A 17581-nucleotide genomic window follows, 5' to 3' on the forward strand; every position below is an offset into this window, starting at 1 on the left:
CATGGAATACTAGATCAACTAAGTTTGGAGCTATGTTAAACAGCAGGTTTCTTACTCTGTAATTTCTCAGAGCTTTTGATGTACTGATGTGCATTTTGAGTCTAAGATGGGGGTGGATTTTACAGCCTTCCCAGAATTTCCTGGACTAGTGTTCTATAAAACAGTGTTTGAAAAGTGCTGCCCTTATGGTGATTTTTGACTTGTCCCTTTTGCCTTTTGATACATGCAGACCAAAGTCTGTTAATTCTTATAAGTTTTCTCGAATCCATCCTCTCCTTTCTATTCCCTTCTGCCTCAACCCTAGTCTAAACCCTGATCACTTAGTGAAAGGGTTTAGACTTTAAGTTAAAACAACACTTAAATTATGTATTTTCATTCTCAGCAATCTTTTTGTAGTTCTCATTTCCCTACAAGTAAAATCCAAATGTTTTGGATTGGTAGGCAAGGCTCTTTAGGGTTTGGTCCTAGGCTGCTTTTTCAATATTATATCATGCTGGTCCCCTGCATTCTACCCCCAGTTCCAACCAGGTTGGTGTCTTCATTACTCCTCTAACAGTACCTTGATAAAAATACCTGACATTTGTGTAAAGACTTTTCATTGTACTGTATACTTTCCCATAATTACTAGTATTTTATTCCTGTAACACCCTATGAATTAGGTATGATTTTCCCCAATTTACAGGTGAAGGGATTGACAGAAGGAGATGAAGTTGGAATTTGGTGGTGTCATGAGTACTTCCTGGGTCTTATGACTTCAGATTCAGTCTTTTTGAATATTTCCTCCTCCATGGAAGCCATAGACATTCCCACCTCCAAATCATTTTATGAGCTGTTTCTTCCACCTGTGAAGCCTGTCGTCAATCCCACTTTTTCTGTGGTTCCTGTCCTCATAGACCTCTCAACTTCACAGTGATCACTTCTTTCTCAGGACTGCTTTCTTGGAACTTCTAGATTACTTATGGTCTATGCCTTTCAACATGTTCGGTTTTTCATTTAGCAAATTTTGTGTAATTGTTATGTGCCAAGCCCTACAATAGATATAAAAAATAAAATGGGACCAAATGTTTATATTTAAACATCAACTTTTCATTTTTTAAAATTTTAAATTTACAGAAAAGTTTTAGGAATAGTAAAATGAACATATTTGCATGTACTCTTTATCTAGATTCACTAGTTGTTAACATTTTGTCATATTTGCATCCTCTCTATAAACACGTTCCCCCCCAGGTGCACAGGTTTTTTGGTAAGCCATTTGAGAGTTACTTGCAGACATGGAATATATATTTTTAAAAGCACAATCTGCTTAGTCCATTGGCTTAAAGGTCTATTTCTGAATCTGGTCTCTGCCCCTTTTTCTTAAGGAGTTCATAGGGTGATAGGCGAGACAGATATATATAAACATAGTTACAATGCATTAAGACAGATACTGTAGGTACCATATTTAGGAGATAAGTACAAAGTTTTGTGGGAACACACAGGCAGGAAAGTCTAATTTCCCTTGAACAAGACAAGGAAGGATTCATAGAGGAGTTGGGTTTTAAAGGATAACCAGGAATTGTTAGGTAGACTGTATTTGTAGTTTAGTGGGGTTTTTTTCATTCTTTCTTTCCTTTTTTTGTAGTTTAGTGTTTTTAAAAAACATATCTGGGGCTTCCCTGGTGGCGCAGTGGTTGAGAGTCCGCCTGCCGATGCAGGGGACACGGGTTCGTGCCCCGATCCCAGAAGATCCCACATGCCGCGGAGCGGCTGGGCCCGCGAGCCATGGCCGCGGAGCCTGTGTGTCCGGAGCCTGTGCTCCGCAACGGGAGAGGCCACAGCAGTGAGAGGCCCGCGTACAGAAAAAAAAAAAAAACAAAAACATATCTGTTCTGTCTCCCTTTTCTTTATGTTTTACAAAGCCTGGTGGAGTGCTTTGCATATGTTAGATGCTCATATGTATCTGATTGTAAATATACCTGGAGAGAGAGACATTAATATTAATGGTATTAATACTTACATGGCTATTGTTGTGTATAAATAGTTATATATCCTTATATGGTCCGTTCACAAACACATAGATCCATATCCTCAAAAAAAAAAGATAGATTAGAGGAGGGTATCACTTGGTGTGGTTAGAAGCCCTGGTGTATGCATAAACATGTATAATTAATGCCAACTAGTGCACCTGAATCAGGAAATGGACAGTTTGGGGGAATACAAACTACAGATACTTCCCTTCATTCTTACCTCTCCATGCTTCCTATTCATTTTATCCTGACTTGGAATTTGGGACTTGAGTACAGAAATGGCTGACAGTGGCCATTCCAAGAGGACAAAAGTAGATGGCAATCAGGACTCCTCCACTGCATCTATAATCTCCCAGGTTTGCTGTTTAAAGAAAATGTAGATGGTAGTAGCAGGGTGGGTGGTAAAGAGAGTTGAAAGGATGGGATAGAAATCTGTGAGTATGTGGTGACATGTAGAAGAGAATTCAGAATTGAATAAAGTCACCCCATCGAGTGAGAAGGCTGTGTTTAATGCTGTCTGTAACAGTATATTAAAGGATGGTCTCTTTCATTAGGATCAGAGTAATGATAGAGATTTTCTTGTAGGGGTTGCAGTCAGTTTCATTACTTTATAACAAATGCTTCATGCTTTAAAAGGTGACAAGATCATGCACTGCCTGTTTGTTCTGTCTCTCACTCTCACTCTCTCTTTATTTCTTCCCTTGATCTGTAAGGGGAGGGGACCATCTGTAGACAGAAATTACTTAAGGAAAGGAACTCTCCCAAGGAAACAATTTATTTTTCCCTCAGTAAAAGATTTCATAAAGCATTAGAACATAATTTAATAGGTGCTTATCCTTGTCCTGCCTACTGCTTGTAGTCCCATTTGAATATTTTGAAGGAATAAGAGAATGGCGCAGCTCCCAAGTAGATTAGTTTTCAGAGGTGTCCTGAAGCCACCTCTGAGGCAGCATTCCCTGGAGTAACCTGGCTGTATTTCTTCTGGACTGTGAAACAGAAAGCTTAGAGAAATGGAGAAGCTGTTTGGTGCTATATTCTTCCAAAACATATTGCCTACCCATGCCAGTGTTGACGGGCTCTTCTAGTGTCATGTAGTATAACAAGTATAACTGTTACTATGCTATATTATAATTAAATATACTTATTATATTATTACTGTATGCATTATACTAACTAATATAGTACATTGTTATAACTGGTAATCAAAATTTTGGAGTGTTATGATTAGAAAACTAACTACTTAGAAATTATCAAGTCCTAGTAAGGGAAATAGTGATGACTTGAGACTTAAGTTTGTGGCTTTTTTTTTTTTCAGGGAAAGAGGGTTGAGTTGCACTAACAATTCCCCTTTACAATTATCCTGAATTGAAGTTCATTTATTCTTTAGGGAAAATGTCCAGATAAATATTTCTGTGGACTCTTGAAGATAAGTCTTGGCTAGTTCAGAAAAAAAATAAAAGTGATGATGCTGGCTTTTCTAGGACACAGGATATATTTTAAATATTCTCATAGCTTTATGATTTTTGAGCTGACTTGCCCATTTTTTTCCAGGCGGAATGTCCTCTAATAGGATAGTTGACTTAGTTTTACGTAAGCCTGTTGGAGCTTGGATTTTTTTTTTTTTAACTTGAAGGAGTCACCAACTGCAACTTTTAGTTCCACTTTTAGCTGCAGTCTTCTCTTCTGTGTACCTATAAAGTAAATGCCATGTAAATAGGAACCCAGGATAAGGTTACTTGTTCTCAAAAGATCATGTACCAACTGCAGTTGCTGAGTAAGTGTTCCTGCATCTAGTGATGTTTATAACAGCTTGTTTCCATTTATTTCTGCAGAGTGTAGTGAAGCTGATGAGGGGACTGCTGCACTGCATGATCAGACAGGTATGGCATTATTAACAGCACCCTCTCCAATAAAACCACATTGTAATATATATATATATATATATATATATATATATATATATATGGCTTATATTTTTTTCAGTTTCACAAATAGTACATACTAATTTTAGAAAATCTGTAGAATTGAGGAGGAAAATGTCAGCCATGATCTCACCACCCAGTTACCACTGAAGTATTACCTTCCAGTCTTTTCCCCCTCTACAAATGATTTTTTTATATACTTCATCATTACTGTATATGCAATTACGTATATTGAGTAAAGGATGATACAGGTCTATAAGTTCTCCTCTGAAACCCTTGGGACCAGATAAATTTTATAATTCAGAATTTTTCAGATTTTAAAAGGTAGTGCAGTGCACATACCATATATTATGTTATGTCCTCAGCAAGTCCAGACATCACTCTATCATCAAAAACATTAATCTCTCTATAGGAAAACATGCATTTTTACAATAAGTGGAATAAATAAAAGCTGCAAATAGCCCCAAGTCAGTTTGAATCAGGTGTTGCCACCAAATGAATTTTGGTACAAAATTTAGGGGGAAAATCCTTTTGGAAGTGTTTTAGATTTTAGGGTTGGAGATAAGGGGCAAAGGACTTATATCTTCTAGCATTAATATGCATTTTCCTGATCTTGAGTGAAGTTGAGCATCCTTTCATGTGTGGGTTGAAAATTTGTATTTCCTCTTCTATTAATTGCCTCTTAGGTCCTTTGCCTCTTTTTCTCTTGGGCTGTCTCTTTCTTGCCAGGAGTTCCTGTCCATGATGGATATTTATCCATTGTCACATGTACTACAAATATTTTTTGGCTGTCTCTTGTTTATCTTTTGGGTTTGTTTATGATATTTTTTCCACTCAAAAGTGTTTTACTAAAAGAAAAAGCATTTTACTTTTATCCTAGGAGATCTTTACACATGTTGTGTACTTTGACTCAGAATTGATTTTTGAGCCCAAGATTACATTTTATTAGAAGGAGAAATTGAGGCCCAGATTAATAAAATGACCATCCTGAGGCACACAACAAGTCTAAAGTAAAAAGAAATCAACTCTAGACTTCTGAACTTGATCAGTGATCTCTAGTCTGGTAGGGACTATCTCACAGCCATCATTTTTTTTCCTTCTTTGCTACTTTTTAATTTTTTTGTATTTTAGATAGTTGCATTTTCCACCTTACCAAATAGGTTTAAAGTCACTAATTTCTTGAACCATATTTAAAGGTATGATAGTTACTATCATATAGCAGATGCACACATAATCAAATTGAAGTTTCAGGAAATAAATCTTTCATTTGTCCCTTGCACAGTGTTTCATTTCTGACCTTGGTTTCAGCTTTCTTTCACATCTTTTCTTTGTCACTCCATGGATCTCTCCCTAGCTCCTTTCATTACTCCTTCAAAATATATCCTCTTCCCTCAAAATTCCTACCTCTGTTTCAGGAACAAATTAATCTTTTTTAACAACTCAGTTATCTCTTACTAAGCTGTTGTCACCTCTCCACACCTCAGTTTTTATCTACAAAGTGGGAAAACAACCAACTGAAGAGTGAAAGAGAGGTAATGAATAGGAAATAGCTGGTTTTGATGGATATTATTTTCTAATTAAATTGCTTAAATTGAAAAACAGCAAGAGCAGACTTTCCTAATTGTATAAGTATAGGGAAAAAGAGGTAACAATGCATTTTAAATACTCACAATTGCCTGAAGACAAAATGGAATGATATGTATCAGATTACTACCAAAGTATGGCATATGGGTTGATTTTTCTGCATAGCCTCCTTTTACTGTTTTTGTTTTCTTCAGGTGGATAAAGTAGAATCCTTCAAGTATAGTCAGAGTACCAAGGATAGCCTCCATGCCAAGTACAACACCAAAACCTGTGCCACTGTAGTCGGTGATGATCAGTGGGGACACCTGCAGCTGGATGCTACCTCTCTGTACCTGCTCTTCCTAGCACAAATGACTGCCTCAGGTCAGTACAAGGACAGAAGTACTGGGAACCACTGCAGTGTGGAGCACTTGCCCTGGCACACGTGGCTTCTCCAAAGGTGTTGGCCAGCAAACAACATAGCTGTTTACATTACTTAAAGATACACATTGGAAACATAATATTTTGCAGATTTTATACAGAGAAACAACTCACTAAGGTAGTTAGTGTTCTTTTACATTGAGAAACAAGTCTGGAGTACTAAGTAATATATATTTTTAATTGAGAACTGGGAAATCTGGGGTAGATTTTCTTTAGACAGGTATTTTTATCTTTTATTAATCCTCAGATGCTATAACATGGGAAAGAAGGACTATTGCTTACTCCCATACTATGCACTGACAAGCCTATAGTTAGTGTCAACATCACCTACTTTGTACTGCTCTTTATGAGTATATTATAAACAAGGCATCTGTTTACAGGCATCTAAATTATATTAAGGGAATTAACATAGGAATCAGAATTCAGTGTTTTTTATTATTGAATAACACACCCTTTTCAGATGGTTTTGTTAATTGCTCTAGATGTTTTACCTGAAAAGGAAATTATGAGAACCAGCGTAATTCCCTTTTATTTCTCCTAAATTGGGGAGGACTATGAATCTGATTACATTCAGTTTATAAATTAAACAGGACTTTGCCAGATCTTCCTGAGTAGATACATATACTTCTCACAATACCACATTTTTGACATTTCAATTTCTTTATCTTTCTATCTGATTACAGAGCTCCTTGGTACTAAAGGCATTCAGGGTCAGAATTACCCCAGAATACTCTTCTCCTTTTCTTGCAGAAATAAATACTTGGTGATAAAGCCTCCCTTTTTTTCTTTCCTCTAGAACAACACACATCCCAGAGGCTGAATAACCTTTTCTTATAATTATAATGTCTACTCACATACTTCTTTCTTTTGGAGGGAGGTTCCTTCCTGAATAAATATGTTCTTTAGGTTTTATTTGTTTAAATAGAATGGCAACTATAACTCCGTTTCTAATATTCTTCTAATACCAACTCTAGAGTGCTTTTCTACAAAGCAGTGTCTAAATATCCCTTGTGGTTTTTCATTTTGAGCCCAGAAGGGAAGGGGAAATATACTAAAGAGGCTTATAAGAGACATATTCATTCAACAAAAGTTTGTTGATTCCTGACTTAACATTTGATTTTCAACCCCATGAGCTGACTTTGATAGGTACTTGGAATAGGGTTGATATTTGATCAGGCCTTTGAGGAATAAATTAGAATAAGTAGAAATTCACAAGTCAGAAAAGGGAAGGGAATAGTGTGACTATAGCACAGAAGTTTGAAAGATCCTGGCCACCAAGGTAAGGCTAGGTATTTTCTATGGTTAGAGTGTAAGATATTCAATAGATCTGGAAAAAATGGCAAAAGATGGAGCTGGAAAGTTGGGACTAACTGTTAAAGGGCTTGTGTACCATGCTAAGTAGTTTGGAGTTTAGTCTATAGTCAGTAGAGAGCCACTCAAGATAAATAATCAAGAAAGTTTCAAGTGATTCACTCCAATAGCAGGAGGATAGATTGGATGGGGGAGTTAAAAGTTTAGTAAAATACTTTAGGCAAGAAATGATGCAGAACTTATGTAAGGCAGTTGCCTTGAGGATGAAAAGGATAGCTGTGAGAGATAATTGAGAGGTAGAATGTGAAAGATCTTCATGGAAAATTTAGCAATTCTCTGAACATTTTTGAATTCTTAAAAATTTCAACCTTGGTTAACAGAGGCTTAGACAGAAGCTGATTGCAACTTACAGGATAGTGGCAGAGAAGCTCCACAGACCCTCTCCCCAGTAAAATAGCCATAAATGGTGAAATTTAATTTTATAAAACCGACCATTTAAAGTCACTGGAAATTGTCCTAAGGGCACACAACAAGTGGAAAAACATTTATTCAAGGAAGTCTAAATCTTAACAGTGAGAGAGTATGGCATTTGGGCCACAACCTATTCCCTCCCCTGCCCCAAGGTCACCATGACAGAAGCACTACTTGAAGTGGTTGTAGCCAGGAGTACAAGGCTCCCTGTCCCCCCAGCTCCCAGTCTAGGGCTATGATATCTCCCTGAGAGAGGTGGGTTGCCAGTATTTCTCACCATCCCCAGCTCTGTGTTGCAGAAGTTCTAGTCTAGCCAAGAATAATTAAGAGGTTTGGAACTCCCTTCCTACCCACCCCATTCCCCCTCATGAAGTGGAAGCTTAATCCCAGGCAGAGCAGGCCAAGAATAATAGACCTGGCCCACCTTTCTAGTAGCATGGATGATGGGGCTGGCCATAAGAACAGAAAGCTCCATAGCTCCTCCCAAGAGAACTGACTTTATCTGGAACAGAGTGTGGGAAAGTTCGAGCCTAAGGGCACTCAAAAACAATTGAAGATTTTGGTTCTAAGAAATTGAGAGGAGGCTGATAACTCAATAATAAGAGCAGCAAGCTAACCCATAGACTAGCTAGAAGTCTTAACAGAGAACCAAGGAAAGAGAGAGCTAAAAACAGCCCTCCTAGGGTTAGAACAAATTTCAAAGACTGGCATCAAAGACCACCTGAAATGGGGCCTGAATTTAATTGAATGAGATTGTGGAGCAATTTATGCCTTGGGGCATTGTACAATATAATAGAACAATCAGCTGGCAATTAGTGGAGATTAACATCTGGGAAAGATACCAACAGAGGTAGATATTTAATGGATCACAAAAAGAGACAGTCGCTAAAGCTAAAACCACTGTCTTCCTGGGGTGACAGTGTACATGTCCAAAGCAGCACCCTCTGAAGAACAACTTCAGAGGCTGCATACTATGGGGAAAATAAATTTCACTGAAATAATCCAAGTCACTAAACAAATAAACAGGTAAACAAAAAACAAGTCCCATAGGGGAGGGTATCAATATCTATAGATTCCTACAACATATTATCTATAATATCCAGTTTTCAGCAAAAATTTATGAGGCGTGCAAAGAAACAGGAAAGCCTGAGCCAACACAAGAAAAAAAGCAGGTAACAGAAGCTGCCTTTGAGAGGAAGCATATGTTGAACTTAGGAAACAAAGACTTCAAATCAGTTACTATAAAAGTGTCCAGAAAGCTAAAGGACACCATGCTTAAAGAAGTAAAGGAATATATGATGATTGTATTTTGTCAAATAGAGAATATCACTAAAGAGATAAAAATGAAGCAAATGGAAAGTTGAAAATGAAAGATTCACTAGGGAGACATAGATTTGAGCTGGCAGAGGGGAAGGTCAGCATACTTGAAGATAGATCAACAGAGATTATGCAGTCTGAAGAACAAGAAAAAATAATAAAGAAAAATGAATAAAACCCCAGAGAAATGTAGGACACCAACTTGTGTAATAAGAGTACTAGAGGAGAGTAAGGAGCAGAAAATATTTTTAAAGAAATAATGGCTAAAAACATCCCAAATTTGATGAAAAACATTAATCTACATATCTTAGAAGCTCAAAGATCGCCAGGTAGGATAAACAGAGATTCATATCCAGAAACATCATAGTAAAAATGTTAAAAGCCAAAAACAAACATCTTGAAAGCACTATGAGAAAAATGACTTGTTATGTATAAGGGAACCCAAATAAGATTATCAACTGACTTCTCATCACAAAAAAGTGGAGGCCAGAAGGCAGTGGAATGATCCAAGAATCTTATATCCAGCAAAACTCTCTCTCAAAAACGATGTGAGATGAAGACATTCCCAGATAAACAAACAGTGAGAGAATTTGTTGCTAATAGACCTACCTTACAAGAAATACTAAAAGAAGTTCTTTATACTAAAATCAGAGGACTGCAGACAGTAATTGGAATCCACACACACAAAAAAGAGACCACTGGTAAAAATAATTATAAAATATGATATAATTGCATATTTCTTCTTTCTTAACTGACCTAAAAATCAATTGTATAAAACAATATACTTGTATTGTTGGGCTTATAGCATATAAAAATGTAAATATATTTGATAATATCAGAACTAAGGACGTCGGTGGGAGCAAAGCTATATTGAATTAAGGAAATGATACCAAATGGTAACTCAAATCCACAGGAACAAATGAAGAGAATCAGAAATGTTAAATTAGAAAGACATCTTGTATTCATGGATCAGAAGACTTACTGTTAAGATAGCAACATTCCCCAAACTGATCTATAGATTCAATGCAATTTCTGTGAAAATCCCAGCTGTCTTCTTTGCAGAAATTGACAAGCTGTTCCTAAAATGTATATGAAAATCCAAAGGACCCAGAATGGCCAAAACAACTTAGAAAAAGAACAAAGTTGGAGGACTCACACTTTCTGATTTCAAAACTTACTTCCAAATACTGTGATGCTGGCATAAGGATAGACATATAGAATATCAGAATAGAATTGAGAGTCAAGAAATAAACCATCACATTATGGTTAGTTGATTTTTGACAAGGGTGCCAAGATAATTCAATGGGGAAAGAATGGTCTTCTCAACAAATGATTCTGGGAAAACCAGATATCCACATGCAAAAGAATGAAATCGGACTTCTTCCTCCAACATAGACAAAAACTAACTCAAAATGAATCATAGTCTTAAATGTAAGAAGGAAAACTGTAAAAAGATCTTAATCCTCTAAGTCTTCTATAACTGAATACTGCAGAATGGGTGGCTTAAACAGCAGAAATTTATTTTGTCAAAGTTCTGGAGGGTAGAAGTCCAAGATCAAGGTGTCAACAGGGCTGGTTTCAGATGAACCCTCTCGCCTGTCTTCATATGGCCTTTTCTCTGTGTGTGTGCATTCCTGATGTCTCTTGTAATAAGGATACCATTCCCTATTGTATAAGGGCCCCACCCTTATGACCTCATTTAAACTGAATTGCCTCCTTAAAGGCCTTATCTCCAAATACAGTCACATTGGGGGTTAGGGCTTCAACATGTGAATTTTGGGGGAACAAATTCGAGTTTATAACAAACACTTAGAGGAAAACATAGGAGTAAACCTTCCTGACGTTGGGTTAGACATGACCCCAAAAGCATAGCAACTAAAGAAAAAATAAATTGGAATTTATCAACTTAAGATAAACTTTTGTTTATCAACTTTTGTGCTTCAAAGGACCCCTGTAAGAAAGTTAAAAAAACAACCCACAATATGATAGAAAATATTTGCAAATCATATATCTGATAAGAAACTTGTATCTAGAGTATATAAAGAACTCTCACAACTCAATAATAAAAAGATAACCTAATTTGAAATGGGCCAAGAATATGAATTGACATTTCTCCAAAGATAATCACGTGGCCAATAAGTACATGAAAAAATGCTAAACATCGTAAGTCACTAGGGAAATGCAGATGCAAACCATAATGAGATACCATGTCACACCCTCTGGGATGGCTATAATCAAAAAAACAGAAAATAACAAGTGTTTCTGAGGATATGGAGAAATTGGAAGCTTCATACACTGCTGATGGGAATCTAAAATAGTACAGCCACTTTGTAAAACAGTCTGGCAGTTCTCACAAGGTTAAACAGAGTTACCATATGATCTAGCAGTTTCACTCTTAGGTATATACTCAAGAGAAATGAAAACATGTTCACTCAAAAGCTTGTGCACATACATGAATGTTCATAGCAGCATTGTTTATAATAGCCAAAGAAAATGGAAGCAACCTAAATGTCCATCAACTAACTACTCATCGGATAAATAAAATGTGATATATCGTACAATGTAATATTTTTTAGCAATAAAAAGAAATGAAGTACTGATATGTGCTACAACATGGATGAACCTTGAAAACATTATGCTAAGTGAAAGAACCTAGACATAATATGTCACATATTGTATGATTGCATTTATATGAATATCTATTAAGGCAAATCTATAGAGACATGAAGAAGATTAGTAATTGCTCGGCAGGAGGTAGGGTAGGGGAACGATGGGACAAGCGTTGAAGGGAAATGGGGAGTGATGCTACAGATACAGGGTTTCTTTGGGGAGTGATGAAAATGTTCTAAAATTGACTGTGGTGATGGTTGCAGAACTCTGCATACCCTAAAAACCATTGAATTATATACTTGAAATGGGTGAATTGCATGGTATGTGAATTATATCTCAATATTGTTTTTAAAAATAAGGGAGAGAAAGGCTCAATTTTAGGTGAGTTCAAGTCAGTCCGTGGAGTAGAACACTGAGTCAGCCTCATTTCTCGAGCCCTGCATATTTTAGTGTGCTTTATACAGCACTGCCATCTTTAGCCTTACCCAAGCCCTACTTCACTTAAGCTGTGTGTCTCACCTCTGCATCCTCTGTTCTACAAGCAACACCTTGGCTCCATAGAAGGGACAGGAACCAGAGGTCCTACATGTATGGCTTTGCTTCAAGAGACAGGTCCCTCCTGTGGTTAACAGGGTTGTTTAAGATCATTCAATAAATAATCATTGAACATCTACTATTCAATATTGTTTAATACCATTCACATTAGTATGTGAGATACTTTTAGGAGCTATGTGAGATACTTTTGGGGACTTACAAATGTAAATAAGATTCCTTCAAATTCAGGTAAAGATTTACCTATGGTACAAGTAAATCATAAGTTCATAAGAGCAAGAAAAATAAAATTCTGTGAAGCACCGAAGAGGGGAATCAATGAGAGAGCATCATAAGAGGAGATAGCATTTGAGCTGGGCCTTGAAAGAACAGTTAGGATTTCAAGATGTGGAGAAAGCCATGTAAACAGAATATCATGAGCAAAGGGACAAATGGTAGATGTGTGGCATTTATATGGTATAGTGACTAGTTAGCTGTGACACAAGCCTGAGAGATGGACAAAACCAGTTTCATACCTACTGCCTTCTCTCAATCTCTGTTCAAGCACCTTGGCACACAAAGGTGACAAGATAAAGCCAGGAAGCTGATGTCCAATATTACTACCTCTCTTTTCTTTTTTCCTCTCTATCCAAGAAATTAAGGTAGGTCTTTACTGCTACAAGAAAGACCCTTTGCTGCTGATGCTGCCCTGTGCTGTGGTTGCTGTTTTGACAGAGGCACGGATCAGGAGGAGTTTGCAATCTGATGATCTGAATCATATAGTCCTTTTTAATTTTAAAGTTAGAGTTCTGTGATTTAAAATATTTGTCAATAGATCAAAGATTTAAATGCAAAAAAAGAAATGGAAAGTACTAGAAACATTCATGGGATAAAGCTTTTTAATAAAAGCTTCTGAGAAGAAAAATATACTGTAAACAAAATCAACGTTCAAACAAACTAGGAAAAATACTTGTAACACATATGATGGGCAAAAGTCTAATTTCCTTAATATTTATTAATATATTAATAACAGAAGGACCAGTAATTCAATAGAAATTGGTGAAGGACATGAAAAAACAAACAGTTCATAGGAAAAGAAATAGAGTTGGCTTATAAACATAAGAAAAGACAACCTTACTCAAAATAAAAAAGCTACAAATTAAAGTGCAAGGAAATTCTATTTCTCATCCATTAGAATGGTAAAGATCAGAAACTTTTATTAAAGCCTGTGTTTACAAAATGTGTTGGAAAAAGGCAGGCAGCGCTAGTTGGTATGTAAACTGTGGAACTTCTTTGCAGAATAACTTGGTGATGATCATTAACATTTAATTGTACATGTGGTGAAGTATTTAGAGAGAAGTGTACCCATATTTGCAGCTTACTTTGAAATGTATCAAAAAATAAGGTGGACTGTTGCATGGATATATATGTGATTAAAAAGTACAGTAAAATGTTAATGGTTGAGTCCAGATGGTGTGTTAAATCTACACGTGCCATGTAAAATTCGTTCATTTTTTGTCTGAAAATATTCAAAATCAAATGTTGGGGAAAATGCATAAATCTGTGACTCAGCAGTTAAGAATTTACCTTGATATACTGGTGCATGTGCACAAAGATGTAAATACACAGATATTCATTGCAGCATTGATTGTAGTGATAAAAGATTAGATACAACCTAAATGTCTTTCAATAGGGAACAGGTTACATGAGTAACCATTCAGTGGAATGCTATGTAGCCATTAAAAAAATGAGGCAGATATATTTAAAATTGTCTCCAAGTTATATGTGAAAAAGGCAAGGTGCAGCATAGTATACTACTCTTTGCATAATTTTTGTATACGCATAATGTATCTCTGAAAGGATACAGAGGAAACTGGTAAGACTGGTTTCTCCCGGAGAGGAGATTTGGCAGGGTGGGAGTGATGTGATTCTGGGTGGGGGAAAAACTTTCACTGTGTAATTGTTGGTATTTCCCTCGATGGCAAGGGAGGGGAAAGGAGTTAGTTTTTAAACAAAAATGGATCAAATTGTACATATTTGGAAGCAGTATAGCATCTTGGTTGGGAACTCAGTCTCTGAAGTGAAACAGACATTGATAGTCAATTGAGTCCTGGTTCCACTATTTATTAGTTACATGACTTGAGGCAAATATTTAACTTCTCTAAGCCTCAGGCAGAAAATAGAGGTACCCACTTCTTAGGATTGTTTTGAAAATTGAATGTATGATTCATGCAAAACATTTTATTTATAAGCCCTATCTTTATATAGCTTATATTTAGAATAATTATCATTTTTACTCCCCAAATATGGTTTTGAGTTCTTAAAATCATAATCTTTATCTACTTCTTAGTATTTAGACTCCCTCCAAGTCTTTTTTGAAATATTTGTCTTTCTTTTTCCAGATGCCTAGGTTTGTACATTTAAACACAGCACAAATTAGTTACCTGTAGAATTAGGAGTCTGATACTTTCCATTAAAGCCTACAAATAACAATTAAAATTCTTTCATGTTAAAATATGGTGGTATCTTACTTAGTTGAAGAGTAACCTAGGACTGATTTGTGGTGTTATTTTTATGTTTTAGGAATCAAAGTGTCTCCCATTATTCCTAAGCAGGAGTAGGATTATTTGGTAGTAGGGGGGTCAGTTAGTCACTGTGGCTGCCTGTAAAGCCTGTAGTGATAATTGACTAGCTCTATATCTTTATTCTCTTTTTCCTCAGGACTTCATATCATCCACAGCCTAGATGAAGTTAACTTCATACAGAACCTTGTGTTTTATATCGAAGCTGCATATAAAACTGCTGTAAGTACTCATTTTGGAGTGAATTTTAAACATGTGATGCTCTTAAAATACTGAACAACCTAATCCTTCTCTTAATGCTGCCCCTCATAGTGAACCAATCTATAACGCTTCTGGCAGAAATTGCCTTCAGCCTCTTTACTAAGCTCTGTCGTCCTCTGTCTGCCCTTTTCCCCAAGGGATTTACAGAGGCAGGAGGGTCAAGGTGCAATGCTTTCATTCGTTTCAAACTCTGTAATACTTCATGGTATGTATTGGGCAATCTGGGGCTAAATTGTGGTCTTATTTTAATGTTTGTGGTTAAATGGGAGCAAGATGGCTAAGGAGTATTATGGGTCAGTTAACTACTTAGAAATAAAATTTAGTCATGTATTTAATATCATCTGTAGACATTGATTCAGTGCTTACTATACAAAAATAGTTACTCTTTCTTATGACTACATATGAGGTAGGTTTTTATTGTCATAATATATTTAACATCTCTCTCAGGGTTTGCTGTTCTTCATTGCATGATGTTCATTGTATTGAAAATGGCTGTGTCATAAGTAGTCCAGTTTTTTTTTAGCTGTTTAATTGTTTTAGTTTGGTTAGTTGTTTTTTAGTTGTTACAGGTGTGAGGATAAATCTGCAACCTGTCACTCCATATTTACCAGAAGGATAATTCTAACATAGACATATCTGATGCAGACAGACATTATTTGTTGATGGATTGCTTTGTTTTCTGATACCATAGGCCTGCTGTGATCCAGGGTAAAAGCCAGTGTTCTCTGACCTCTCTGTTGCAGCCAAGGGTTGCAGCAGTAGAATTAATGATATTTATGCCTTCTCATACTCTAATCTTTGCTGCACAAACTAGGGTAGAGCTGGATTTAGGGGCAGATGAGAGTCACCATGGGATAAATATGGCTTACCTTTCTGAAGCTCCATCTTTTGACTCAAAGATTTGATATTAAAAGTAATTTAAGGTAAATACCAAAATAAATATAGGTGTGTGTGCATGTGTGTGCACACACATGCGTGTGTGCGCATGGGTATTTCCAAGTTCTGTGCAATGAGAGGGCCTAGAAGCCTGACACCACAGTGACAATGAGGACCAGCATCCAAGTCTTGAATGTAACTATCATTCTCTAATAAAAGAAACCAGGATTCCTTGTAGAAGTGGTTGATTCCAGAGCTGGGGCAGGGAAAATACAAGATGAGACTGTATTTGGGTATCTTATAGTGACAAAAAGTGAGGAAGTGTTCAAAAAAATGGAGGATGTCAAAAGGGCACAGGAGCCAACCTAGAAGAACTCCCAGTGGCTAGAGCTGGAAAAATTTGAGCAAAATAAATAATGATAACATTTTTTACAACCCAGAGAATAACCTAAATATCTATAAGTTCATACTGATGTAAGTAAATAGCTGAGTAAATAAATGAGGGAGAAAGGATAACTCTTCCTTAGAGAAGAATTGCAGTTAATGAGTATAGAGGTAATGAAGGAACTAGAAAATCACCATTGAAATCACCACTGTAATAATTGTTGCAGGCACAATTCACTGATGGATACTAAATTAGTGGGTGGATGTTTGAGGAGAAACAAGATATTTGGACAATCATAAAGTATCTCTCTGAAGATAATTATTAATTACAGGCACACCTCATTTCACTGTGCTTCCTTCGCTCTATTGCACTTCACAGTTAATTGTGTTTTTTTACAAATTGAAGGTTTGTGACAACCTTATGTCAAGCAAGTCTATTGGTGCAATTTTTCCAATAGCATTTGCTCATTTCATGTTTCTGTGTCACATTCTGGTAATTCTTGCAATGTGTCAAACCCTCTGCCAGCAAAGAGATTATGACTTGCTGAAGTCTCAGATAATGGTTAGCATTTTTTAGCAACAAGGTATTTTTAAATTAAGGTATGTGCATTGTTTTTTAGACATAATACTGTTGCACACTTAATAGACTATAGTATAGTGTAAACATAACTTTTATATGCACTGGGAAAGCAAAAAAATCATGTGACTTGCTTTATGACAATATTCACTTTATTGCTGTGGTCTGGAACTGAACCCACAATATCTCTGAGGTATGCTTGTAATTAGTATAGTAATACAATAGTATAATAGAAAAATAGTAACAGTAGAATGGAGAAACTCTGCAGACACCACCTTAACCAAGTCATTAAGGTTAACATCACCAGTAATGACATCAGCATCCTATACCTCTGATACAATGTGCTAAGAAGGAGCATAATGTTTGTGGTATTCTAGTGTTCTTGCCAAAAATGCATAACCTCAATCTAATCAAGAGAAGACATCAAGCAAACCCAAACTGAGGGAAATCTATAAAATATATGACCACTAATCTTCAGGAAGTGTCAAGGTCATGAAAGACAAGGCTTGAGAAACTGTAACTGATTGGAAGAGACTTAAAGAAGCATGACAAATGCAGCATGGTATTCTGGATTGGATCCTGGAATACATAGAAAGGCTATTAGTGGTGGGACTTCCATGGCAGTCAAGTGGTTAAGACCTCACCTTCCAATGCAGGGGGTGCGGGTTTGATCCCTGGTCGGGGAGCTAAGATCCCACATGCCTTGCGGCCAAAAAACCAAAACATAAA

At 36.5% G+C, this 17581-nt stretch overlaps 1 protein-coding gene across 3 annotated transcripts in view; it reads left to right on the forward strand.

Moving 5' to 3' along the window:
- PHKA1 (phosphorylase kinase regulatory subunit alpha 1) overlaps positions 1–17581 on the forward strand; it is a 131974-nt gene that overhangs the window by 4386 nt on the left and 110007 nt on the right. For 2 of the 3 annotated variants that reach the window (XM_060086309.1, XM_060086310.1), the window contains exons 3-5: positions 3839–3886; positions 5707–5875; positions 14894–14976. In XM_060086309.1, the coding sequence (XP_059942292.1) occupies positions 3839–3886; positions 5707–5875; positions 14894–14976 (300 nt within the window). The remainder of the gene's footprint in view (positions 1–3838; positions 3887–5706; positions 5876–14893; positions 14977–17581) is intronic. The other variant, XM_060086311.1, reaches the window with a different exon arrangement.

The sequence above is a fragment of the Mesoplodon densirostris genome, chromosome X (genome assembly GCF_025265405.1).
Source record: "Mesoplodon densirostris isolate mMesDen1 chromosome X, mMesDen1 primary haplotype, whole genome shotgun sequence".
NCBI classification, from domain to species: domain Eukaryota; kingdom Metazoa; phylum Chordata; class Mammalia; order Artiodactyla; family Ziphiidae; genus Mesoplodon; species Mesoplodon densirostris.